The sequence below is a fragment of the Miniopterus schreibersii genome (genome assembly GCF_964146895.1).
Source record: "Miniopterus schreibersii genome assembly, chromosome: 16".
NCBI lineage: Eukaryota > Metazoa > Chordata > Mammalia > Chiroptera > Miniopteridae > Miniopterus > Miniopterus schreibersii.
Window position 1 is genome coordinate 17,765,885 of NC_138116.1, and position 25,615 is coordinate 17,791,499.

Sequence of the window (25,615 nt, forward strand, 5' to 3'; positions counted from 1 at the left end):
TGGCCTACCCAGCACCACACAGAAGTCCAGGTCTTAGATACCAATGCTTGGTCTCCAGATCAGTGTGTTCCTGGATCCCAAAACCAAAGTTCCCAGTATCTGAGAAGTTATTTTTTTATAACTTGTACTCTTGCAACTTCAGAACTTTCACCAAGATTTCTTCTGCCTCGGCCCCACACATGGTGAAGTTAACGGCAATCTTTTCATTTCTCCTGATGCCAAAGGATCTGACAGTGTATTTAGCTCTGGAGAACACATTGAGTCCTGGCCTGTGAAGTCTAGTCAGCATCCAGTAGTCTTAGAAACAAGGTCTGGCTCTGCTGACTATTGAGACAGTTTTCAATCAAACTAAACATTATATCTTGGCCATCACTGCATGGGTCCAGAGACCCCATTCACCTCATCCACCTCCATCAAGTGGCCGAGGACACACTTCTCCCCAATCCAATCCACTGCATACTCTTAAGGGAAGAGCAGGAGCAGGAGCAGGAGCAGGAGGGAGGAGTTAGCTCAAACACAGCATTCTAGAGACTGCCTGTGCCCTAAGGCAACTGCTTCAGTAGTCCCTTTAGTCCAAGCTTTCCTCTGAATTAGCTCAGCTCTGCAACTGAGGTCTCCAAAAAATAGGCCAGATTAGGTTTAAACAAAACAAATCAAATTTCTCTGTTTTTCTGAATCTGTGAGTTAACCTCTAAGCCTAGATTACTTTCCTGTTGGCAAAATCCTCCAGGAGGCCCTCACCTAAATGACCTCCAAACAGAGTTAACTATTCTTCCCTCTTTATCATCACTGCACCTTGTACATATTTAGATGATTGCACTTGCACACGATTTATACTTCCCAGGTCTGCCTCCCTTACTAGACTGCTCATCTTGAGGACAAGTGTTGTGCCTGATTCATCTTGACCTTGGACTAGCACCTTCATCTTGGACCTAGCACAGGACACAGCACTTAATAAGTAACAAGTGGCCGTGGCTGGTGTGGCTCAGTTGGTTGGAGCGTCGTTCTATGCACCAGAAGGTCAAGGGTTCGATTCCCAGTGAGGACACATACCCAGGTTTCAGTTCAATCCCCAGTCAGGGTGCGTGCGGAAGCCAATTGATCTGTTTCTCTCTCTCCCCCTCTCTCTAACATCAATGAAAAACATATCCTTGGGTGAGGATTTAAAAAAAAAAAAAATCAGCTTAAAATAATAATTATCCCAAAGAGGCATATTTTGGGGTGGCAAACTCTGCTTCTCATCATCAAGCACACTCTAGTTTGTAAGGGGTGATGAATCAATTATTATTTCACACCTAGATGGAGGGCCTTGTACACTAGGAGCTTTTTTCTCTTCCTCTTTCAGCGGTGAGAGACCCTCTCTTCCCAGGTGGGAAAATGTAGTTTGTGAAGCCAGCAAAACTGATTCACATAGAAATGACTGTAAAAGTTCCAGAAGGCTAGACAAACAACAGGACTAGTAATTTCAATCTTCCAGTGATTATAGTTATTGTGTTTAGGAAGAAACTCCTCCCTTCCTGCCTTCAAACTCCTCCCCTCCGCTGTCCTCACTACTTTTGCAAGGCCAAAAACTCTCTTAAAATGGAATTTCCTTCCTTTTAGGAATCAAGTGTAAACATCTACTCTGAAGTCCATAACATGACCTGTTTTCCTGAATGACTCTTAGTCTTGAATAATAATCTCAGCCCTTGGGTTTAGAGGTGGGTATTGGAAATTTATCCAGGCTTTTGAGTAAAGGAGGTAATATTACCGCCTACATAATCAGGGGTTGACTAACAGGACTCTATCTCAAGGCCCTATCTCCTGTCTTTCACTCCCACCTACAAAGGAGAATCATAGGATTACAGAATTGCAAAAAATCTTTAGATTCTGTAACGCACACCATTATGCAGATGAAGAAGCCGAGGCTCAACTTAGGCTATTGAACCTAAGTTGTTCACAATGACCAGTGTACATTAGAATATGGAGTTCCCAATTTAAAAACTGTTTTCTTTCCACTCTATCACACTGAGTTATGTATTTCTACTTGGTTTACTATGAAGTCATTATAGCCATAAATTTAACTTTAACATCTTTTTTGAGATTATAATTTACATACCATACACTTCACCTATTAAGTGTACAATTCAGTGGTTTTTAGTTTATTAAGAGCTATGTATCCATCACCACAATCAATTTTGGGCTAACGTTTTCATTAGCCCCAAAAGAAACCCCATACCTATTAGCAGTCACTCTTGTTTTCCCTCATTCCCCCAGCTAGCCCTAGGCAACCACTATTCTTTCATATGTGGTCATTTGTGACTGGTTTCTGTTACTTAGCATAATATTTTCAAGGTTCATACATGTTGTAGCATGTATGTTTCTTTTTATTGCTGAATAATAAATATTCCATTACATGCATACACCGTATTTTATTGATCTATTCAACAGTTGGATATTTGGCTGAATTTTATTTTATTTTTATATTGATTTTAGAAAGGGAGGAAGGGAGAAAAAGAGAGAAAGATCAATATGAGAGAGACACATTGATTGGCTGCCTCCTGTAACCACCTGGATTGGGATCAAACCTCACCCTAGGTATATGCTCTAATTGGGAATAGTATCTATAAACCTTCCTGTGCACAGGATGAAACTCCAAACAATTGCCAGGGCTGAATTTTATTTTAAACAAATGTAATTTCTGATAGCCAGCAGAGGCTTAAAATCTAGACATAAATATATATATATGTATCTCACATCTATGTTGAATTTATACTAAAAGAAGCATAGTTATGAAAAATTTATTATAACTGCATACCTGAAAATCAACAAAAATTTTCTTTTCTCTAAATTTTCTGATATGTATGATAATATTGTGGAAAGACAAAGTAAAGCCCTGCCCTAAATTTTTCCGCTACTCTGACTCCCAGGAAAATAGAGGTTATGTAGATTGCATGATACTCCTCTGGAAGAGAAGACAAAAGAAAGATCCAGAGCAAGACTCTCTGTTTCTGGTTTCAAATGTGAGATTTAGAAGGGGCATTTGGGGCTCACACCCAACAAATTGATCAGCCTAAGATCCAGACATACAAACAATACAAGGATGATGTGGGGTGAAGGTGAGAAAGGGGGACAGTACAGGCTACAAATTCAGTCCAGTGTGACTCGAAGGGTTAGTATTTTCATTTTTGTCCTGTGTTTATAGGTTGGCTCTCTCTCAACCTCCATACATTTTCGTGGGTCTCCAGATGGGTCCAGATTGAGAGACTTTGGGGAACTAGCTCGTTACTTGGTAGGAAGAACTTGAAATTTGTAAACACCAAGTTGTGGATATTTATGATCTTGCGAGGTGGCTACTCCCCCCACTAAACCCTTGTTTAGCCAAGTGCTTCCTCCCCAGGCCCCCATTCTTATGACAGTCGGACCGGACCGCAGAACTCCTGAGTCACCTGCTTCGGAGAGAAGCAGTTTTGGAGAGTGTCTTAGTTCCATTTTTGAAGCTAAACGAGAACGCCGGAAGCGACCCTTGACTCAGCCCGCCTAAGGCTTGGCGGTTGTGTCATTCCCCACACGTGATGCCATCCCAGGCGGCGGAGACTCGAGTATCACGGGGCTTTTTCATTCCAGTGACTCCACTCCTTTTCTTCTCTATTCCTCAACACCCCCGCCCCCACTTCCCCGCTCCGCCCCCTCTTGGAGACTAGAGGAAAGGAGGGTGGCTGGAGCCAGGAAATGCGACTCTCCCAAGTTGGCCAGGAGAGGCGGAGAAACTCAGTGTCTGGGAGAGCGCCAAGGTGTGACGGTACAATATTCTTCTCCAGAATGCTTTGCACTTACTCTCTTTTCCTCTGTTTCCCATTTTTCTCTGAGCCGGAAATTCTCAATCAGAACTGGTGTAAGTCTCCGATCAGCCTCCTTCCCGTTCCTGCTGCGTGACCTTGAGTGAACCACAACTTTCCTGGGCCTACTTTCCTTGTCTGTAAAACGGGGGCCAAACGTCTACCTCACCACGCCTGTTGTGAGGAACAAACGAGAAAGCCCTTTGTGAACTGCAAAAAGCAATAGAAACGTTAGCTGTGTTAACTCGGGACGGCTAGGTACGCTCCCAGACCCCTCCCTTTCCTTTGGGACCCGCCCAACAAATCCCGCCGGGTGCCCACAGGCCCCCCCTCTGGCAGTCGGTCCCACTGGCGAACGCACGGTCCGAGCGGCGCCCGGGTTGACGCCTGGTCCCGCCTCCGCCGGCGCACGAGGACGCATAGGCCCCGCCCCCGGCCGCGCTAGACCTCCCACGGGGCCCCGCCCCACGTGTGACGTGTGCCGCGAGCGGCCCCGCCGCCCAGGCAGTTGGTGCAGAGGCGGTTGGAATGACTGCGCTGACCGCCCGCATCCCCTCCTCCGGCTCCGGCCCCCAGCCCGCCGGGCCCAGCCCCTACCCCAGCCCCAGCCGGGCAGGACCCGTAGGGGGCGGTGCTGCCTGCTCAGCCGGCGACGCCCGGCCCCGCCTCCGCCGGCGCACGGAAACGCATAGGCCCCGCCCCTGGCCGCGCCAGGCCACCACCGGGGCCCCGCCTTTCGGGCGGACGCGACGCGGGTTCCGCCCCGCGGGTGACGTGTGGCGCGCGCGGCCCCGCCGCCCAGGCAGTTGGTGCAGCGGCTGTTGGGCTGAGTGCGCTCACCCCACCCCTCCCCTCCTCCGGCCTGGGCCCCCACCCCGCCGGGCCCAGCCCTAGTCCCAGCCGGGCCGGTGTGCAGGCCGGTGCTGGCCCCTCAGTCGGCGACGTCCCGGGCCGCCCGCCCGCCGGCCCGCTCTCCACCATGGAGCTGGAGGACGGTGTGGTGTACCAGGAGGAGCCCGGCGGCTCCGGGGCCGTGATGTCGGAGCGGGTGTCTGGCCTGGCCGGCTCCATCTACCGCGAGTTCGAGCGGCTGATCGGGCGCTACGACGAGGAGGTGGTCAAGGAGCTGATGCCACTGGTGGTGGCAGTGCTGGAGAACCTGGACTCGGTGTTCGCGCAGGACCAGGAGCACCAGGTGGAGCTGGAGCTGCTGCGGGACGACAACGAGCAGCTCATCACCCAGTATGAGCGGGAGAAGGCGCTGCGCAAGCACGCCGAGGAGGTGAGGGCCGGCCGGCCGGCGGGAGGGCGGGGCCGCGTCCCAGCGCCCGCGGGGGTCGCGCGGCCGGTCCCGCGAGGGTGGGCGCGCCCGCGTCGGGCCTCGTGGGGGCGGGTCTGCGGCCGAGGCTCCGGGACCCAGCACCGCAGCGCGAGGTCCCCGGGACCCCTGGGCGGCTTTGGAAACCGAGGCAGGCTAGTGAGTGTCCAGGAGGGAGTGAGATGGGGGTGGCAAGGCCCAGAGAGGAAGCCACAGCCTGGCTTGAGGGCACCTGGGGTTGGCTGAGGGCCGAGATTTTAGGATGTCTGGTTGCCCTTTGTAGTTTGGGGAAGTTTCCGACCACCGCAGGATAGTCAGACGGTGGTTCAGACTTTTACCATTGGGGACGGTGGTGCATGTCAACACTTCCGTCCTGGCTGTGTAACTTTCGCGGGTTCCAGTACCTTTCCAGGGGGTTACTGCTTTGGGAAGTTAGAGATCTCCCTCTTTCGGTCAGTCTCTTCTTGACGCTCTAACCCTGTTGAGAAGGATGTTTCATTTTATATTTTACGTGCTTTGATTGACACTTTGTCAACACTTGAATGTTGTATAGCAGTACTCTGTAGGTATAGTGTGCAGTGTTATTGGTATCCTACACCAAAGCATTCCTCCATATCAGGTGGTAACCTTGGACAGTTCCCTTTAAAAACCCTCAGTTTATTTATAAAGAGGACTTGCGGGGGCGGGGTTGAGGAGGTGCAGGTGACTGTTGGTGACCCTTTTCAGACTGCAATTTCCAGGTGTACTAGGCCGGTTATTAAGTGGTGCTAACACCTCAGCAGTGACCTCAGTACCCTCACCAAGGTTTATGAATCATTTGGAGCATTGGAGTGCAAGTGGTAATCTTTGACTTTTTGAGACAGGCAAGGATTTTAGCTTTCAGGCTGTCTCGGCGTTATTTCTGTGGAACTCTCTAATGCAGGCCAAGTGGCCTATTCATCTCTGTTCCCTGAGCATCTAGCAACACCTGGCTAAATACATGGTGACTGAGGGAAGCTAAATAACTCATTATTGAAGGAATGACATGTTATCTTTCAAGAATACTTGAAAAGTTTTTAGGATATGAGATTTGTTTAAAGTAGTACCACAATTTAAACTTTTTGTCTTGTCATGGATACCTTTGTATCAGCAAATAATTATTTATCTTTTTTAAGCTTGTCTGTAATGATGATTTTGAGTTCTGATATTGTGATCCATTTGTCTCAAAGGAATGCCATTGGATTTGCCAAACACAATTGACTTTATTTCAGGAGCATTTCCAAGCTTATACGGAAGGAGGGGTTGCAAAAAATCTGAGGATGGGATCACAATTTCCACTACTTTGTTAGCACTGTTTATAGAATAGAGGTCATGGACTACTTCGGAAATGGCATGCCATGTCTTCATGCTCAGACAGGCCGTTGCCTGTATGCGGATGTACTTGGAAGAGACTGGGGAATTAATCACGTATACACAGGTGAGGAGCAGCCCAGCATGACCTACAGCCTTGGATGAAAGAATAGCTTTCTTCAGCCTTCAACTCCTGTCAGTCCATGCAAATGTGGACAAAATGCCAGGGTTACACAGGCTAAGAAAACCATCTGCCACAGGTTGCAGAATCAGAAAATAAAACTAACTGCTAGGCTCTGGATTGTGTATTAAATTTTTTTTAAGTAAATGGTTTTTTAAAAATTGCTTATCCAGTGACTCTTTTGTAATTTATACTTTTTCAAACACATCTATAAATTCTCTGTGAAAACTTGGCAAAGGGCCATTACTGGAGAATAGAGAACATTAATGAAATGCTAGATGAGCCAACTCCCAGACCACAAACATAAAAACCACCTTGTTATCAGTCTTTATAAGATCATAAATCAAGTATTACCAGGTACCCAGAAATTCAGTCTCTTTTAGGCCCATATGCAAAAGTGAATTGTGTGTTTAATTTTATGTGAGTGCTTTGTTTGTGGCCTTAATATGGAGACTAAGAGCCTGTTATAGCAAAAGGGCCTCAGGATATTTACAGCAAAAGTATTTGAAAGCATGGAAATTGTCCATCACCAGAAAGTGTAAATTCTAAGCACCTTTGTGGAAAATTAGGAGGGTATGTAAATGGTGAGAATGTTTTAGTGGAGTGCTATAATCATCTCTTGCTTGCAGGAATTCTCAGCAAGGAATCAGAAATTTAATCTTTATTATAATGATACTACTTAATTTGAATACCTTCTGTCTTTTTCTTTGCTTTTCTTTGCACTTTTTGTGTGGAGTTAGCTGCTGTTTTTGTGAGTCTTTAAAAACAACCTTAGGGAGGGCTGATTTTGTGTGTGACCAGTTTCAAATGTGAGTCAAGAAACCTATCTTACTACTCATCTCTTGCTCCCTGCTCTGGCCATATATCTTTTCATGCCTTAACCAAGTCCTGTCTGATGCCTTTGCCCATGCTGTTCCCTTTGCTTAGAATGCTCTTCCTTCAAAGGTTCACCCTGGCTAGCTCCTCATTTTAGGCTCAGCTTAAATTTCACTTCTTGCTTTGGCTGGTAGCTCAGCTGGTTAGAGCATCGTCCCTATAAGCCAAGGTTGCAGGTTTGATCCCTGGTCAGGGCACATACAGGAATCAACCAGTGAATGTATAAATAAATGGAACAACAAATTGATATTTCTCTGTCTCATTCTTTCTCCTGTTTCTGTCCCTCTTTTCTCCTTCCACTCTGTCTAAAACCTATAAATAAATAAATAAATAAATAAATAAATAAATAAATAAATATTATTTTAAAAAAATGTTCACTTCAGTTAGAACTTACTTGTCTCTAGAGTAAGCCTTGTGAATCTATGAACAGTTTATTGGTAAATCGATTTTTTAAATTTTATTGATATTTTTAGACAGAGAAAGGAAAGGAGAGGGAGAGGAAGAGAAACATTGATGTGAAAGGGAAAAAATCAAATCAGCTGCCTCATGCACCCTACGGAGGACTGAGCCCAAAACCTGGGCATGTGCCCTGAGCAAGAATCGAACTCTCAACCTTTTTTTTGGTGTATGGGATGATGCTTCAACCAACTGAGTCACCTGGTGAGGGCACTTTGAGTAGTTTTTCTTTTTTTAATCCTCACCTGAGGATACTTTTTCCATTGCTTTTCAGAGAGAGTGGAAGGGAGAGAGAGAGAGAGGAGAGAAGAGAGAATGAGAGAGAAACATCAATGTACATCAATTGGTTGCCTCCCGCATGCACCCCAGTGGGGGCCGGGGACTGAGCCTGCAACTGAGTCACGGGCCCTTGGCTGCAATTATACCCGGGACCCTTCAGTCTGCAGGCTGGCTCTCTAACCACTTAGCAAACTGGCCAGAGCTTGAGTAATTTATTTTAATAGAAAATTTCCCTGAATTTATTAGTTCAAGTGATTCTTTGGGCCTGTTTCTTATCTTCATGCTTCCCTCCCTTTAATTAATTTTAAAATAAAATTAAAATATATATATATCTTTATTGATTTCAGAAAGAGTAGGAGAGAGAGAGATAGAATCATCAATGATGAGACAGTCATTGATTGGCCGCCTCCTGCACTCCCCCTACTGGGGATCAAGCCCACAACCCCGGCATGTGCCCTGACTGGGAATCAAACGCTGATCTCCTGAATCATAGGTGGATGCTCAACCACTGAGCCACAGCTGGCTGGCCTTTAATTTATTGATTGATTTGTGAGAGAGGAAGGGAGAGAGAGAGAGAAATAGATTTGCTGTTCTACTTATTTATACACTCATTGGTTGATCCTTGCATGTGCCCTGACTGGAGATCGAACCCACAACCTTGGTGTATGAGGAAGATGCCCTAACCGACTGAGCTCCCAGGCCAGGGCGCACCATTGTTTTCAAAGTGAGGGTTTAGTTAGCATGATTGGGTGGAGGGAGATTGCAGATTAAATGAAGATGCATCCGCTTCACCCTCCCTCCCCTCTCCGTGCATGACAGAAGCGTAGATGGAGAGAGTGGGCTGAAGAGAGAATACCTTTGTTGGGAAGATGTGTTTGTGACTGCTGTGCTGTGGCTTGCCTTAAAATATTGGGGTGATTAAGTGCACAGATGAAAAAACTGAGAATTTTTCTAATTAACTTTTCCCCAGTGAAGCAGCACTTAAAGCAGTAACAAAACTAATGTTTTGTATGAAGATTTTGATCAATTGGTTTTCTTTGGAAGTGTGTGAACATGTGGATGATAACATTTGTGGGCAGGGGAGCAGGCATTGATAGTGTTCTTTCTATTGATGTTATAGTTCGCATTCATTCACACAAATATTTCAATTAAAATTTGAGGGTATTTTTTATTTGTTTGCAAAGTAATTTACAGTGACAGTTAAGTTAATCTCTTTAATAAACACTAAAAAGGAAAATTGGAATCTTTTCTATTTTGTGACTTTATCAAGTGACTAAAGAGTAATTTTCCATACTTACAGCTTTAATTTGCTAATGGTGGTTATTGAGGACTTAAGTTAAAAAGCCAAAATTTCACTTCTACTTCAACATTGTTTATTTTGTGCCTTTAGCACAGTGGTTATTTATTTATTATTTTTATATTTTTTATTGGTTTTAGACAGAGAGAAGAATGAGGAGGCAGAGAGAGAGAACATCGATTTGCTGTTCATTCCACTTATTTATGTATTCATTGGTTGCTTCTTGTATGTGCCCTCATCAGGGATTGAACCTGCAACCTTGGTGTATTGAAATGACAGTTTAATCAACTGAGCTACCCGGCCTGGGCAGCACAGTTGTGATTTAAATTAGTGATTATAACGGTTCTTCAGTTTTTTAGCCTTAATTCTATCAGCTCTAGTGTCCTAAGGAATTGAACTTTGTTATAATGTAGGTTTTATTTCAATAACGTGGAGCAGCATGGGAAGAAGGGCAGTTTAGTTATGTGCACAGATGATCTGTCAGCACAGAACAAGTTGCTTATCTATGGGGTGTTAACATTTGACATCTTACATGTTTGAGTATACATGTTACTAAAGTTTTCAAACTCCTTTAAAAGTGAAGTCCCTCTGTATGGTATCTAGTGTTTTTGAAACCAGTATCTTGTGGTATCATCAGTGAACTAAAGATTTTTGGTCCAAGAATTGACTCAGGTGCTTACTTAATTTCTCTGTTGCTTCAGTTAGTGCAAGGGTCGGCAGCTTTTTGGAATGTTAGGTCTTAATTTATTCATTTAAACCTAAATTTTAGAATGCTCAGGCTACATCTTAGTGCTTCCTTGATCTCTGCATTACCTAAATTGTTTTGTACATAAAGCTAATACCTTTAAAAACACACTTTTTAAAAAACACATTTTCGTATTTTAAAAAATACCATTGTTTTTTCTTGCTGATCTCTTTGAATAAGCTACATGCTGCCTCTTGCCCCTAGTCAGTTCCTACTTCCAGACACTTTCTGAAATGAACAATCTTTTTGTTCTCTAGGGGAGTGTGTGTAGGTGGTGGTGATGGTGGTGCTTTTCCAAATGGTAATAAGTTAACCATTGTTTAACTCTTAAGACAGATAGATCTCACCCTTTCTTTTCCTTCAGTTTTCTGAATCTAGGTGTGTGAGATATAATGATATGTCCTTGCTATGGCGACATTCACATTTTTACTTAGTTAAAATTACAAAAAAAAAAAAAGAGCAAAATGGGTAAAGTACCTAGCTGGATCAGATAGATACCTCTAATCAGGGAATAAATTAGTAGAGAAGGACTACTCACTAAATGACTTTCGTACATCCCGTCGTTAACAGATCCAATTCTGTGCGTACTGTTGGTTTCTGTTTCTTGGACTCCATAGCTTACTTGTAACTACATGCTGCATACTTAAATCATACGGAACCTTGGTTCTCAGGAGAGCTAGTATTAGAATCAAGCCAAATATGTGTTGTTTTGTTCTGTTGACTTAATGGCTGAGTTATTTTAAAAACACCTTTGTACTGTGCTCAGCACTCATAATGAATACAGCTGTTACCTAAATAATTAGATTGAGATTTTAAAAAATAGCAATATAGGCCCAGTTTAATAAAACATGTAATGTGTCTATTCAGAAAGCTGATATTCATAAATATGTGTATATCTCATCTTGGGATCAAGTGTAGTATTTGTTCTTATCAGTTTAGCAATATGTCTGTAGCCCTGGCCAGGTAACTCAGTTGGTTAAAGCCACCTTCCAATATGCCAAGGTTGCGGGTTCCATCCCTAGTCATGGCCCATACAAGAAGCAACCGATGAATGCATAAATAAGTGGAATACAAATCAATGTTTCTCTCTCTCCCCTCCCTCCTCTCTCAGAAATAAAAAGTACATTCATTATTTGTATATTCGTTACCTAATTTCAGTACATAGTTGTTTTACTTATCTACCTTTATATGTGTATGTATGTGTGTATGTATATACACACAACATATATATACACATATACTACATATTTCTTAATTGCTAAAACCATTTCAAAGTTAATTGCAGATGTTATGACACTTGACCCTTCAGTACGTACAGTACTGATCTTGTAAAAAATGAGAGCATTCTTACCACATAACCACAGTAGTATTTATATTTGAGAACATTTTGTAATACAGATATTCTATTTGAGATAATTTTTAAAAGCACAACATATGTCAGTTATAGGGATGAGTAAGGTGTTAATATTTTTATAGTGAACTAATGTCATTCATCTGTAAAGGAAGAAATGATTGTTCGCAGTTTAGCTGCTTTTCTGTAAGAAATTTAAATCTGAGATCTGTAAAACTGAATTAAAATTGGTTAAAGTTTTTAATTTAAAACTATAGTGTAAAAATGTCATGGATTATATTTCCCTTTGAAACTTGGATATATAGAAATTCAGAAACTGACTCTACGTTTAATGTTTTTTTTCAGTCTTGCATATTTTCCAGGATATCTTGTTTCTTACTGCTTTACCTGCTCCACTAGGGTTATAGAGGCCAAGAATAATTTTTCACTTATAGTTTGCGGTCCTGCTGATTGGATCCCCTTCAGGGATTAAGTCTAGGATTTTTGTGATTCTGGGTTCTGTTATTGTCCTTTAAAACGTGTTTTCACTTGCTCTTCCTGCAGTTATTTTTTCTTTTTTCTTTTTTAAATTTATCTTTATTGTTGAAAGTATTACAGATGTCCCTTTCCTCCCCACCTCACCCCCCACAGTTATTTTTTAAGGGCTGGGAGGAAACTCTGCTACCTTCTAGTTCTGTCCTATCCCATTACTATAGGTTGATAGAAAGATAAACAGACACATAGATGATCAGCAAGGACAAATATTTATTGAGCTAGGCACTGTCTAGGCTTCGGGAATGTAGCCACAAACAAAACAGACAAAGAAGGTAGCCCATGAGTTATTGGAATTTATAGTGTAATCAAGAATAAATGAACCAGTTAATTACAGATTGTGATAGATGCCATGCATATAAAAAAGATGATGTTATAGAAGAAGGCACTTTAGATGGAACAAATAAATTTGTAAAAGGGTGAGCTGCCCATTGAGGAAATAATTCATCTCATAAGAGTAATTATTTAGATCTCAAACTTTAGGCATAGGTAGTCAGAATTTCTCCTGCTTGTTGTTCTTGAAAATTCTGACGCGTAAGTAGCTCTCAAAATGCATTTCTTCTGTTTTCTGCCTCATTCCTTATACTTCTCAGCAACATTCGACTCTTTCGGTAACTGCTTCTTTAAGAAACATTATATTTTGGTTCTGTGACTTTGACATGTCCTGGTTTTTTTCTTACTTTCCGACTATGGATTCCTCTTACTCAGTTAGTTTTGGTGTTTCTTGGCATTCTTTCTGAGGTCCACTTTAGTTCTCACTCTGCACACTGCCTAGCTTATATTATCCATTCCTGTGAGTTCAGTTATCATTTGTTGTCAGTTCCAGAATGTATATCTCATTCATTCAGCAGATATTTATTGAGTGTCAACTATGTCCTGTGTCCGCTGGGGATACAGTGGTGAGTAATACACACAAGATTCTTTCCTCATGGAGCTGACTGACAGCTTAAAAACTTTAAGGTCAGATCTTTCTGGAGTTTCTGATCCATATTTTTGTTTGTTGGACACGAATGTCTCCCGATACTGAACTGCTCCTCCTCTGTTCCCTATGTTCATAAGAGGTACCACTATCCACCTGGCCAGATGCCTGGTCATCTTCTCTCCTTCATCCCTATCGCTACTTTCTTTTGTTTCCAACTTTTAAATATTTCTGGAATCACTTTCTTTCCAAATCCATTTCTTCTCTGTTTCAGGCCACCCACATCTCTTGCCCTGAATCCAAACTCCATAGAGTTGGACCTTTGTGTCATTCTGACCAGGAATTGAACTGCGATCTCCTGGATCATAGGTCGATGCTCAACTGCTGAGCCATGCCGGCCCGGCTCACTTTTCCTTTTTGAGCCATACTCAACACTTTGCATGTGTTTTACAAGGTGTATTCTTTCCAGGCCTTCTTAAAAGCTGCCTGAATGCTTGGTGCTCTCTTTCTCTCTTCTGTTGCCTGGCTAACATTATTCATCTTACAGATTTCAATTCTGGGGTGCTTTTTATGAACACCAAGTGTGGATTGTGCCCATATTATATCTTCTCACAGCATACTATTCTTCCCCTCTCATAGCACTTCCAATGTTATATCAAACTACCCTAGTGCTTTAAGTCCCTTCTAAACAACTGGGATCCAGTAGGTATTTAATAGATACTATTTGTTTGTTTGTTGGATGGATGGATAATTATACTGAAGGTCAAATTGCTAAGCCTAACTATTTAAAATTCTCTTTTGTGCATTCAAGATGTTGTCTTTACTGTTGATGTTAAGTTATGCAAAAACTTCCAAAAAGTTCTTCAGTCAATAACTCCTTTGACTTTTACATATACAGAAAAACCATAACTTCTCCTGAGTATAGTTATTGCGGACACTTCACCTACTTTGTCCTATGCATAATAGATATTCTAGAAATATTTATGCATTTTAAAAACTGAAATATGAAGCTCATTGGAACTATTGTCAGAAGTATTGTAGGGATTATTTCTCATTTGCAAAGGTTGGGCTAGGTGATCTTAAAGTCATGTTAGCACCATGATTCTTGGATTATTTTAAACTTAATCGTAGCTTTCTGTATTCATTTGGGCTGCAAATATTTACTTTTAAGTTACAGGTTGAGGAATAAGTTGGTCTTTCTGAATAAATTTTCCACACAAATGAAGGTTAAGTGCCAAACTATGTGCTTAGAATCTCTTTTTTAAAATATGTTTTTATTGATTTTAGAGAGAGAGGAAGGGAGAGGAAGGGAGAGACAGCCATCTGCTGCCTTTCACATGTATCACAACTGGGGACCGAACCTGCAGCCTGGGCTGTGCCCTGACTGGGAATCAAATTGGCGACCTTTCGGTGCAAGGGATGACGCCCAACCAACTGAGCCACACCAGCCAGGGCTGCTTAGAATCTTTTGATAGGCGCTTCTAACTGGATACAAAAGTAGTACCCTATAGTAACAAATAAAATGGTTAGTAAAACAGCATTTATATTTGAAGAAAAATTTATTCTGAAGAATAGTAAACTTTTATTGCAAGGTGTTTAGAAATATACTCGATTAGCAACCTTGCTAAACTTATTTACTAGTTCTGAGTTTTTTGTGTGGATTCTGTAAGATTTTTAAGTATACAATATTGTATCATCTGCATATAGGTAGTTTTACTTCTTTCCAATCTAGATGCCTTGTATTTCATTTTCTTGCCTAATTGCACTGACTAGAACCTCGAGTACAATACTGAATAGAACTGACCAGAGTGAAAAATATTTTTGTTCCTGATCTTAGGGGGAAAGCATTCAGTCTTTAACCATTAAATATGATGTTAGGGTTGGGTTTTTATAGATGCTTTTTATCAGGTTGAAGTAGTTCCCTTCTATTCCTAGTTTGTAGAATTTTCATTATGAAGGGATGTTGAATTTTGTCAGATGCTTTTTCTGTAACTATTCAGATAAGCCAGTGCTGTTCAGATAGATTTTTAGGTAGAGGTCATTGTTTTTCTTAACATCTAGGAATATTTTCTTTTGACAAGACTTAAGTCTAATTTTATAATTCAAAAGTCAAGTTTGAGTAGTATAAAATTAATCCTTAAAGGAGGCATATGTATCAGTAGCGTATAAGAGTTATTTCCCTGTATCTTTGACAACACTTGACACTGTCAGATATTTTGGTTTCTATTGCCAATCTGATGTATGTGAAACAGCCTCTTGTTTTAATTTCCTTTCTCAGGTCACTGGCATGGTTGAGCATATTTTCTTTCTTTTTTTAACATAGTATCATTTTATTTATGTATTTTTAAAAATGTTTTTATTGTTGACAGTATTATAGATGTCCCCCATTTAACCCCCCCCCCCCACACACACACAGGCTATGCTTATAAGTATATGAGTTCTTTGGTTTATCTCCCCGCCCGGAATTTGTCAGTCTGTTGAGCATATTTTCTTGATTCTACTTTCCTTTTCTGTAAATTTCCTATTGAATTTCATTTACTCATAACTAGCAACAACCTCTGTCTGGCTAGATCTAAATTATATTTGTACAATGTCTTTATCGTATTCCCTTATGATCATCAATGGCTGCTACGATCACTCTGTGAAAGGACTTGGGAATCTGTAGTTTAAAAGACACCTGAGAGATGTATCATCCAATTGCAGCATGTGGACTTTGTTTGGAACCTGACTATAAAAGCATTTATGAGACAACCAAGCAAATCTGAACAGTGACTGGATATTCCCTATTATTTCATTAAGGATTGGGAAATGGCACTATTCTCACTCAATCCTTCAGCATTTATTAGCTAAATTTTCTTATAAAGGAGAACTTCCCCCTCATCAACTGTTTGGTTTACCCCAAAGTATAGTTTGTACAAGAAAAACAGAATAAGTGCTAAATTCTTTCATTTTCATACTTTGTAAGAGCTCTTCTTTGTTGTTACTTTCCCTCCAAATCCCACTTTTAAAAATAGCATACTGCTCTGGTGTCATGGATGCAGTGACTTTTCTTTGGTCTCTGAGTATATTAATTATAGTTTTTATTTGTTTCCTGCTTTGTCTGTTTTCCTCAGAGCCGCCTCCCCCCCTTCTTTTTTGGTCTTTATCTTTGAGCTTCAAGTACCTGATGACCCTTAATTATCCCTTCAAGTTTTTAAGAGCCAGGCACTAAAAACTGAGGGCCTTAAGCATTGTGTGGCTGGATGCAGTTTACTGCCTGTTGGGAACCCAGATTTCAGTACCCCATGGTCTTTTCTTAGAGACGGTTGAGGTTTTCCAAAGAAAGGTAGTAATCTCTGTGGAGGTTGGGCAGGGGAGTAGTAGATAAGCCTAGTTATTGGGAATGTGGGTGAGGGAAGGAGAGAAAGGGGCCTGTCAGTACTACTGTTTGATATATAGATTTTCACTTCATTTCTCTTCATTTGGCTGTGCCTGGTATCCCCTAGTGTAGAGTCTTTTTTTACTGAGTTTCTTCAGGGAACAAACTTCCTGTTTTCTGTATGAATAGGTAAGGGAGCTACCTGGCTGCTAAGGGATAGCTCTGGAGACCTACTAGGGATATTACTAACTAGTACTTTTAGACTTCCATTCATCCTGTTTTCAGTCCTACCCTTCCCCAATTTCCTAATTAATTACATAGTTTTATGATACAGATCTATCATATATACTTACTATTGATGGACATTTATCTTCCAGTTTAAAACTGTTAAAAATAGCCCTTCAACAAATATCCTTGTACATGCCCCTTTGTGCATGTACATTTGATTTTTAACGACAGGAAACTTATTACAATATTTTGTCATTTTATTTTAAATGCCACTAACAGTTCTATTCCAACTTATTTATTTGCTTTTTGTTATGGAAATATCCAAGTATTAGAGAGAATAGAATTGTATAATGAACTCCCATGTACCTGTCACTCAACTTTGACAGTTAACACCATCAAGCCAGTATTGTTTTATCTGTCCCTCCTATTTCCTTCCCCTCAGCATTTGCACCATAATTTTATTTTATTTTATTTTTAAAAAATATCTTTATTGATTTCAGAGAGAGGAAGGGAGAAGGAGAGAGAGAGAGAGAGATAGAAACATCAATGATGAGAGAGTCATTGACCAGCTGCCTCCTGCATGCCCCTGACTGGGGATCAAGCCCGCAACCCGGGCATGTGCCCTGACCAGGAATTGAACCCAGATCGCCTGGATCCTAGGTCAATGCTCAACCGCTGGGACACACCCGGCCGGGCTGCACCATAATTTTAGAGTAGATCAAAGACTACCGTCAGTGTACTTCTAAAAGATAGAGTTTAAAAAAATTACACCTAAAAGTTATAAATGATTATTCCTTAATAACATTTAATCAGTGTTCACATTTCTTCAATTGTCTCATAAATGTAGGGTTTAAAAAAAAAATTATTTTTAGAGAGAGAAAGGGAAGAAGGGAGAGAGAAACATTGATTTGTTGTTCCACTTATTTATGCATTCATTGGTAGATTTTTGTTTGTGCCCTGACCACGGATTAAACCCACAACCTTGGTATATGAGGATGACGCTTTAACCAACTTAGCCACCCAGCCAGGACTTCATAATACAGTTGGTTGTTTCAATCAGGATTGAAACAAGGTAGTCCACATAATTACATTTGGTCTAATATGTCCCTTAAGTTTCTCTTGATCTGTAACAGTTCTTTTTTTCCTCGCTTGCTATTTTGTTGTGAAGAAACAGAATAATTTTTGTGTTTTTTGTTTGTTTTTCAGAATCATTTGTATTCGAAAATTTTCCACATTTTGGATTTGGAAGGGTAGGGGAACCACATCCCTTGGGCATTATTAATATGGTTTAGCCTCTAGTTTCTTAAAAGATGCTACACTGAAAAACTATTACATTTAACTGAACTTAACTAAATTGAACAATAATTGTTAAATATAATGGAAATATTTTCCTTCCCCGACACTGCAGAGGAAATGAGAAGATGTCTTGGTGGATACAAAGCAAATAAATCAGCCTTTTATTTGGTGGTATTACTTTTTAGACAACTACTGTGGTCGAAGTTACTACTTTAAAGGCCTTTTTTTTCTTCTTTTTTGTCTCTTGCATCTTTACTCGAATAAGCAACAACCTCTAGGGACTTTTTTTAAACTTCGGGAGCTTGCTTTTCAAAGTATTCGTTTGTTTTTCTTCACAACAGTGGGGCAAAGCAGTCCCTATAAGCCATCTGGACTTGAAACCATTTGGCTTTATCACAAAGCTTATTCTTTTTAGATCCTGACATAAGTCTGTATTGTCTACTGCTTTTTTTTTTTTTTTTTTTAACAGAGTCTGGTTGCTCCCAGGAGAGTTCTATCTGAAGTTACGTCAGTGTTGTTGCTGACCGATTAGTTATTGAGAGGGAAAAGGGGTATCTAGTTAAGATGTGCTTATCATACATGCTAAAGGCCCATTGATGGGCTTACCCCCTGCCCAATACTTTTTGAAAAAGTGTGTGTGTGTGTGACAGAGAGACATAAAGACAGAGAGAGAGAGGAGTGGGGCTGAGGGGAGATGCGCACCCTACACTACCATAATGGAGGGACCTGATAAACTCTCCTATGCTGGGGGGAGTAACCAGAATTTTCCAGGGGAAGGATGGTTTCATAATTTGAAAAACTGCCTTTACTGCCCTGATTTTTATATTGCCCTAATGTCACTTGCCAAATGTAATAGAGGGTGCCCAACTTTATAAAGTTAAGCCACTGGCAAAAAGTTCAGTCACATTAAGTGGATTATGGATACCCTTAGGCTTCTTATGAGCATTCATGTACTTTTTTCTTCAGTCTGCTTCTGGCTGGGGCAGAGCTTCCAGAATTGTATTCACTTTGCCTAGAAATATTGTTATATGCAAATTACAATAACAAAAGGAAACCTAACTGTATTGGTAACTTTGTTGTAAATACCTTTACAATATAGGGGGGAAAGTCTATAAAATGAGTCTATTTGTACAATCTCTTTTTAAAAAATTTTATCATTTCATTTTTTCAATTACAGTTGACATACAATATTAGAGTAGTTTTAGGTGTACACCCCAGTGATTAGACATTATAAAACTTATTAAATCATCATCCCAAAAAATCTCAGACCCATCTGACACCATACATAGTTATAAGAATATTATTGACTATATTCCCTATGCTGTATAGTCTTTCTATAGAAATGGAATCGGTCCACATTTCTTTTTTTTTTTTTTTTTAAATCCTCACCCAAGAATATTGTTTTTCCATTGCTTTTCAGAGAGAGTGGAAGAGGGGGGAGAGAGAGACAGATCGATCGGTTGTCTACTTGTACTTGTCCTAACTGGGGCCCGAGGCTGCAACCAAGGTACATGCCATTGGCCGAAATCGAACCTGGAACCCTTCAGTGCAAGAGCCGACGCTTTATCCACTGAGCCTAACCAGCTAGGGCTGTAATACACATTTAAAATGGGTATTTTCAAGAGCAGAGGGAATTTTTTTTTAATGTTTTTTAAAAACCAACATTTACAATTTTTATAAATGGGGGAAAATCATTCTTGATTTCTTATAGAACTTGAAGTTGCATTGAAATAAATGCATTGTTTTGTGTTTCGTATATTTACCTTCCTGGGGAAAGAATCTATTTTCAAAGATTCTCGGAGTTTATGATGCCAAAAAGCTTAAAATCCACCATTTAGAATAAGAAAGTAAAAAAACATACCCTTATGAGAAATGGCAATTCATTTTGTAGTCTGTAAGTTTATATTTTAATTTGCTGGAAGGAAAGTCCTGGGATTATGTGTTTGCTATAGAATATTTTCATTATTGCTAGTCCTTTCCTGTGAAGGGAAACTGCAGAGATGAGATTTCCATTTGGCGATAAATAGCTCTGCCCATCCAAGAACTGTCACACAATTTTGGCAGGGAAAATCTTTCTTTTGCCATATTTACTTAAGGTTATCAGTATAGATATAAGGCCTCAGTAATCCTAAGAAAATGCAAAAAATTTTGAAGCTTGAATTGTCTAGGTAGGTCTAAGTAATGCTTGTAGAGTAAGCATATAGTAGTGACTGTTGAACAGTTATGGATTATTCATGCCTTTCTGTAGCCAAACTGGGTCGCCAAGAAACCAAGCAGACATAAAGCTGTGTGTCTGTGTGATGTTTCCTCTCTCTGTCAGAAAAGTGTTCTGAATAGGCAGAAGAGTGGTAAAATTTGTTTTCCCCTCAGCTTTATTGAGAAATAATTGACATATAACATTGTGTAAATTTAAGGTATATAATGTACATTGTAAAAGATCTACATATATATATATATGTAGAGAGAGAGAGTGTGTAAAATGATTGCCACAATAAGGTTAGTTAACACATTCTTTACTTCGCTCAGTTACAAATTTTTTTGTGTGGTGAGAACTTTTATATCTACTTTCTCAGCAACTTTCACACATACAATAGAGTAGTATGTTAACTGTAGTTTTTGTGCTGCTGGACATTTCATCCCCAGACTTACTTATCTTCTACCTGGAAATGGGTACCTTTTGACCACATTTACCCATTTCCCCCACCCCCGCTCCCTACCCCTGTTAGTGGTGAAGTTTTTTGTTAGGAGTTTAGTAGCACAGCATTGTGTTACTCGTAAACATCTGCTCTTTGTTATTTAAAACAACATTTTATTAATAGCACAAAAGAAACCTAAAATCAGAATTTCTAGTTACCCAGGTAAAGCAGTTTAGTAAGCCAAGGGAGCATCATTTTCAAAGCATGCCAAAAAATAATGACATTTTCTTATTGATACTTAGTCTTTGCTTATATCCCCAGGTAAAAATGTTGAAGTAATTTACTCATACTTCATTAGCAACATACGGTTGTTGTTTTTCTGTTCCATGGAACCTTTATGTTATCTGCCTGCACTCAGTTTGTAGCCAGTGAACACCCTTGGAAAGCAGGGATAGTGTGGTGCTCACAGTCATGTTCCACATGCCTGACACATCGTAAGTAGTCGTAGAAATTTTTTGAACAAACGAATGACTTGTTTGAAAGATTTGTCAACTTTGTCTCTTTTCTTATATTTACTGTATCCATTGCTCCTTCCACATATAGTTGTCTTTAGATTAATATTCTGGAAAAGTAAACAATGGTTGGTTGAGGCTTCTAAGAAGCCTCACAAATATGGAGTATTTTCATAGAAAAGTATGGGGCAGGAGTTCTAAATGGGGGTTTGTGGAAGGACTTATGGGGTCTCTGAGACCTTGAGAAAAATAGGCATAGTTTGGAGTGGGTAAGGGCATGTTTTTTCCAGGGAAACATGGTTCATGGATGTATCAAATTCCCAAATGATTAAGAACCAGTGTTTCAACCTAAGTATCCTTTGATAGGTGGTTGGATAAAGATGTGCTATACATATACAGTGGACTACTACTTAGCCATGAAGAGATGAAATATTGCCATTTGTGACAGATGGATGGATCTTGACAGTATGATTCTAGGTGAGATAAGTCAGACGGAAAAGGACCAGAGCTATATGGTTTCATTCATATGTGGGATTTAAAACAAAAGCAACAAATGAACAAACAAAACAAACAGCCCCCCCAAACTCTTAGATACAGACAATAGAAGGGAGGTTCCCAGAGGAAAGAAGAATGCAGAGAAGATGAAGGGGGTAAGGGGATCAACTGTGTGGTGACAGGAGACTGAGCATTGGGTGGTGAGCGTGCAGTAGACTGTATAGATGTTATAAAGCTGTGTATCTGAAAGTTGTATGTAAATGTTATTAACCAGTGTTACTCCAGTAAATTTAGTTATTAAAAAAGAACCAATGTTTCCGAGGTTGTAGGTTTCAAGCTTCAAAGATAAGAAAAACAGTGCTGGCTGGTGTGGCTCGGTGGGTCGGAGCGGCATCCCGTACGCCGAAAGGTGGCTGGTTCATTTTCAGTCAGGGCACACGCCCGGGTTATGGGTTCTATCCCCGGTTGGTTGATGTTTCGCTCTCACATCGATGTTTCTCTCCGTTCCTCTCTCTAAAATCAGTAAAAAGAAAAGAAAGAAAATATGAAAAACATTGGTTAGTGATTTAAGGAAGTCAGATGTCTCTTGAGGGAAAGTAGATGATTATTTTAGGATGCTTTCAGTTTCGTATGATAAAAACCCACTCAAACAAGCTTAAGTAAAATGGGACTTTATTGGTGTATGTAACTGAGAAAGAAAAAAAAGGCCTGGGAGTGCTGGCTCCAGGAACTGCCGAATGTGGGCCTCAGATGGTGTCCTCATTTCGGGTCTCATTTCCCCTTGCTCTTGGTTTGCCTTCATGTCGTCTTTATCCTCAGGCACGCTCTTTCTCTGTGGGGAAGGTGGCTGCCTGCAGCTTACGCCTGCTGGGTTCTTAGAGTTTGTGGCTCCAGAGGGCAGGAGGTGTGCAGTACTCTTCCTCAGAACTGGCGGGCACCCCAGGACCGACCAGCCGGGGCCACGCCGTGTGCCCAGCCTCGGGAGACGGAGCCCGCACCTCGCAGGGCGTGAACGGGACAGTTAGGGTGGAACGGGAGAGCTCCGCAGGGCAGACACTGCGCCAGAACAGCGTCCGCCGCAGCGACCGAAGCTTCAGGACAGAGGGACAAAACATTCCTATGAACACTAAGGTGTATTTAGTGATAGCTGTGTTGTTCTGTGAACTCTGCATTTTTCTGCGTGGGTTTCGGTTTTTCACTCTGGAAGTCTGTGTTTTTTCATTTGTTTAAACATTCGAGCACCCGCTATGTGCTATCCGCATTCTTCCTACGAGACGTGCGACAGCAAACAAAACCAAAACCCCTGCCCTCGTGGCGCCTACGGTTAGGGAGGCAACGCCAAGAGTAAGATAAACTACTAAAATATACAGTATTTTGTTTTACATGAGGATTAGTGCTGTAGATTAAAAAAACATAGAGGAAAGCAGGGGGTGGGTAGTACATTTTTAAATAGGATGGGCAAGGAAACTCTTAGTAAAAGGGTGACGTTTGAACAGGGACCATCGGGGGTGGGAGAGTGAGCCCCTGAGCCGCGCGGAGAGGGGATTCGGGCAGCAGGGCGTGCGGGCTGCAGGGGCGTGTCAGCAGTGAGAGGGCGGTGCGTTGTGCTGGTCCCGAAGGCGGTGAGAGGCCTTTGGGGGAGCGCAAGCGGTCAGAGGATTTTGAGCAGAGGGGTAAACTGATCTGCCTTTTTGTTATTTGTTGCACCCGCCTTACTTTTTTTTTTTTAGTCCTCACCTGAGGATATGCTTCATTGATTTGAGGGGGAGAGAGAAGAAGAGAGAAACACCCCCAGCTGCCTCCCACACACACCTGCACCAGGGATTGAACCCGCAACCTAGGTATGTGCCCTGACTGGGAACGAACCCAGTGTAGGGGACCACGCTCCAACCCACTGAGCCACCCAGCTGGGGCTGATCTGCCTTACTTTTTAAAGGATCACCCTAACTCTGGTATTGAGGATGCATTGTAGAGGGGCCAGGGTGGAAGGAAACCAGTTAGGTGGCTATTGCTATTGAACTAATCTAGACAATAAATAATGAATGCTGGCACAGCCCAGGTTGGGGGTGGAGAAGAGGAAGGTGGTTGGATCTGAAGGTAGATCTGCTGATAGATTGGATATGAGGTATTAGAAAACGAGAAAAGTCAAAGCTGACTCCGAAGTTTCGGCCTGAGCAATTGACCACAGTAATTTAATAAGCTAAGTGAGACCAGGAGGAGGAACAAGTGTTGACATGTCAAGTTTAAGATGCTCACTAGACATTTAAATGAAGTTGTCCAGTAGGCAGTTGGACATACACATCTGGAATTCATCACTGGGCTAGAGATTAAGCTAGAAATTTGGAGGTTGTCAGCGTATAGTCAGTATTTAAAGCCATGAAACTAGATGAGATCACCAGGAAGTAAGAGTAAACAGCAAAGAGAAAAAGTTGTCCAAGAACTGAGCCTGCCAGTGTTAAGCTGGGGAGAAGAGGAAGAACCAACAAAGAAAACCAAGAATGACAGCCAGTAAAGGGAAAGACGTCCTGGAAGCCAAATAAAAAAAAAAGTTTTGATTAGGGAGGAGTGAGTGATCAGTTGTCAGAAGGTGCTGGTTAAGCTGAGGACTGAGATTTGAGGATTACATTCAGTGATAATCTCCTTGATGAGAACAGTTTTAGTAATTGGGTGGAGATATTTCTAGGACATGCTCTTTTTCTTAGGAATTTAAATTCCATGATTCAGGTAATAGAAGACTGTCCATTAATCAAATAATCATTTAACAAATATTTATTGCTACTTCATCATCCTCTGGTTCTCTATTTGTTGTACATGTTATGTACAAAATTACATAAAAATTGTACCTTGAGCTCAGGTGAGTATGCAAGTATACTAGTAAAGCTCTTTCTGTTTTGGGGTAGGATATATGAATTTCCTATTGAATGTCTATTATATGATGTGAAAACACTTTTCATAAACAAATTATTTTGTCAGCCTTTTCTTCTATATTTGGAGGTTTTAAAACTTAATTTTTATAGAGAAACTAAAAAAATCAACCTAAGTTCATGATTCTGAGATCTTTTTGAGTAGTTAATGCCTAATTGTGATACTTGATACCAAGAAACACAGGAGTTGATAATGTTAAAAATTTTCATTTCTCTAATGAATATAATAAATATTTCTTTTATTAGAAATTCATTGAATTTGAAGACTCTCAAGAACAGGAAAAAAAGGATTTACAGACCCGAGTGGAATCTTTAGAATCTCAAACAAGACAACTTGAACTAAAAGCAAAAAACTATGCTGACCAGAGTAAGTAAAAAGACCTCTCTTCATAAGTACACATTAAAGAGTAGGCTCTAATAGTACAATGACTCATCCTGACATTTGACTAGGGTTCCAAATACATGCTTGGAATTGTTATGCCAGACTCAAGATTGAGACCCGGAAGCTAAGTTTAGTTCTTTTTTTGTTCAAATTTTTATGTAGCACCCATGTCTGCAGAAATGACTAAATCAGAAATATCTATAACACTCTCTTCTTCAATTTAGCTCTCAGCCTTTGTTTATAGTTAACATTGTGCTAGATCCACTGTGCAGGATTCTGGGGTGTGTGCATGCAGATCATTTCTTCTCATTTTGATCAACTACACAAAGTTCCATTGGTTTCTGTATTGTTTTGGGATTTAAAAATATAAGAAAAGTTCTAGCTTTGAAGTATGTATAAAAAAATGACTGAATTCTCTTTTTCCTTGTTAGTGGAAAACTGAGGGCATTTAAGGGAACAGACTGTCATTTTTCAGAATCATTTCATTTTTAATATAATTTTATATACTATTCTTGATTTTAAAATAATTGCTGTTTCAAACCCCAAGGATGATTTCCCCTTTTTGGCTAATGAAAGTGGTCCTAATTAAGACAAAATTAGAAAAAGAAATGGGGGAGAGGCTTCATGGCCTATTTTCAGGTTTGATTCAGGCAGGCAGAGTACTCTCCAGTTTTCCATCTCAGC

At 40.8% G+C, this 25,615-nt stretch overlaps 1 protein-coding gene across 5 annotated transcripts in view; it reads left to right on the plus strand.

Moving 5' to 3' along the window:
* The first annotated feature begins 4,614 nt into the window (after window positions 1-4,614).
* The window catches only part of SPAG9 (sperm associated antigen 9), a 96,051-nt gene continuing 75,050 nt past the window's right edge, over window positions 4,615-25,615 (plus strand). For 3 of the 5 annotated variants that reach the window (XM_081162954.1, XM_081162955.1, XM_081162956.1), the window contains exons 1-2: window positions 4,615-5,100; window positions 24,796-24,916. In XM_081162954.1, coding sequence (XP_081019080.1) covers window positions 4,798-5,100; window positions 24,796-24,916 — 424 coding nt within the window. In that variant the 5' untranslated portion in view covers window positions 4,615-4,797. The remainder of the gene's footprint in view (window positions 5,101-24,795; window positions 24,917-25,615) is intronic. The other 2 variants (XM_081162957.1, XM_081162958.1) reach the window with 2 other exon arrangements.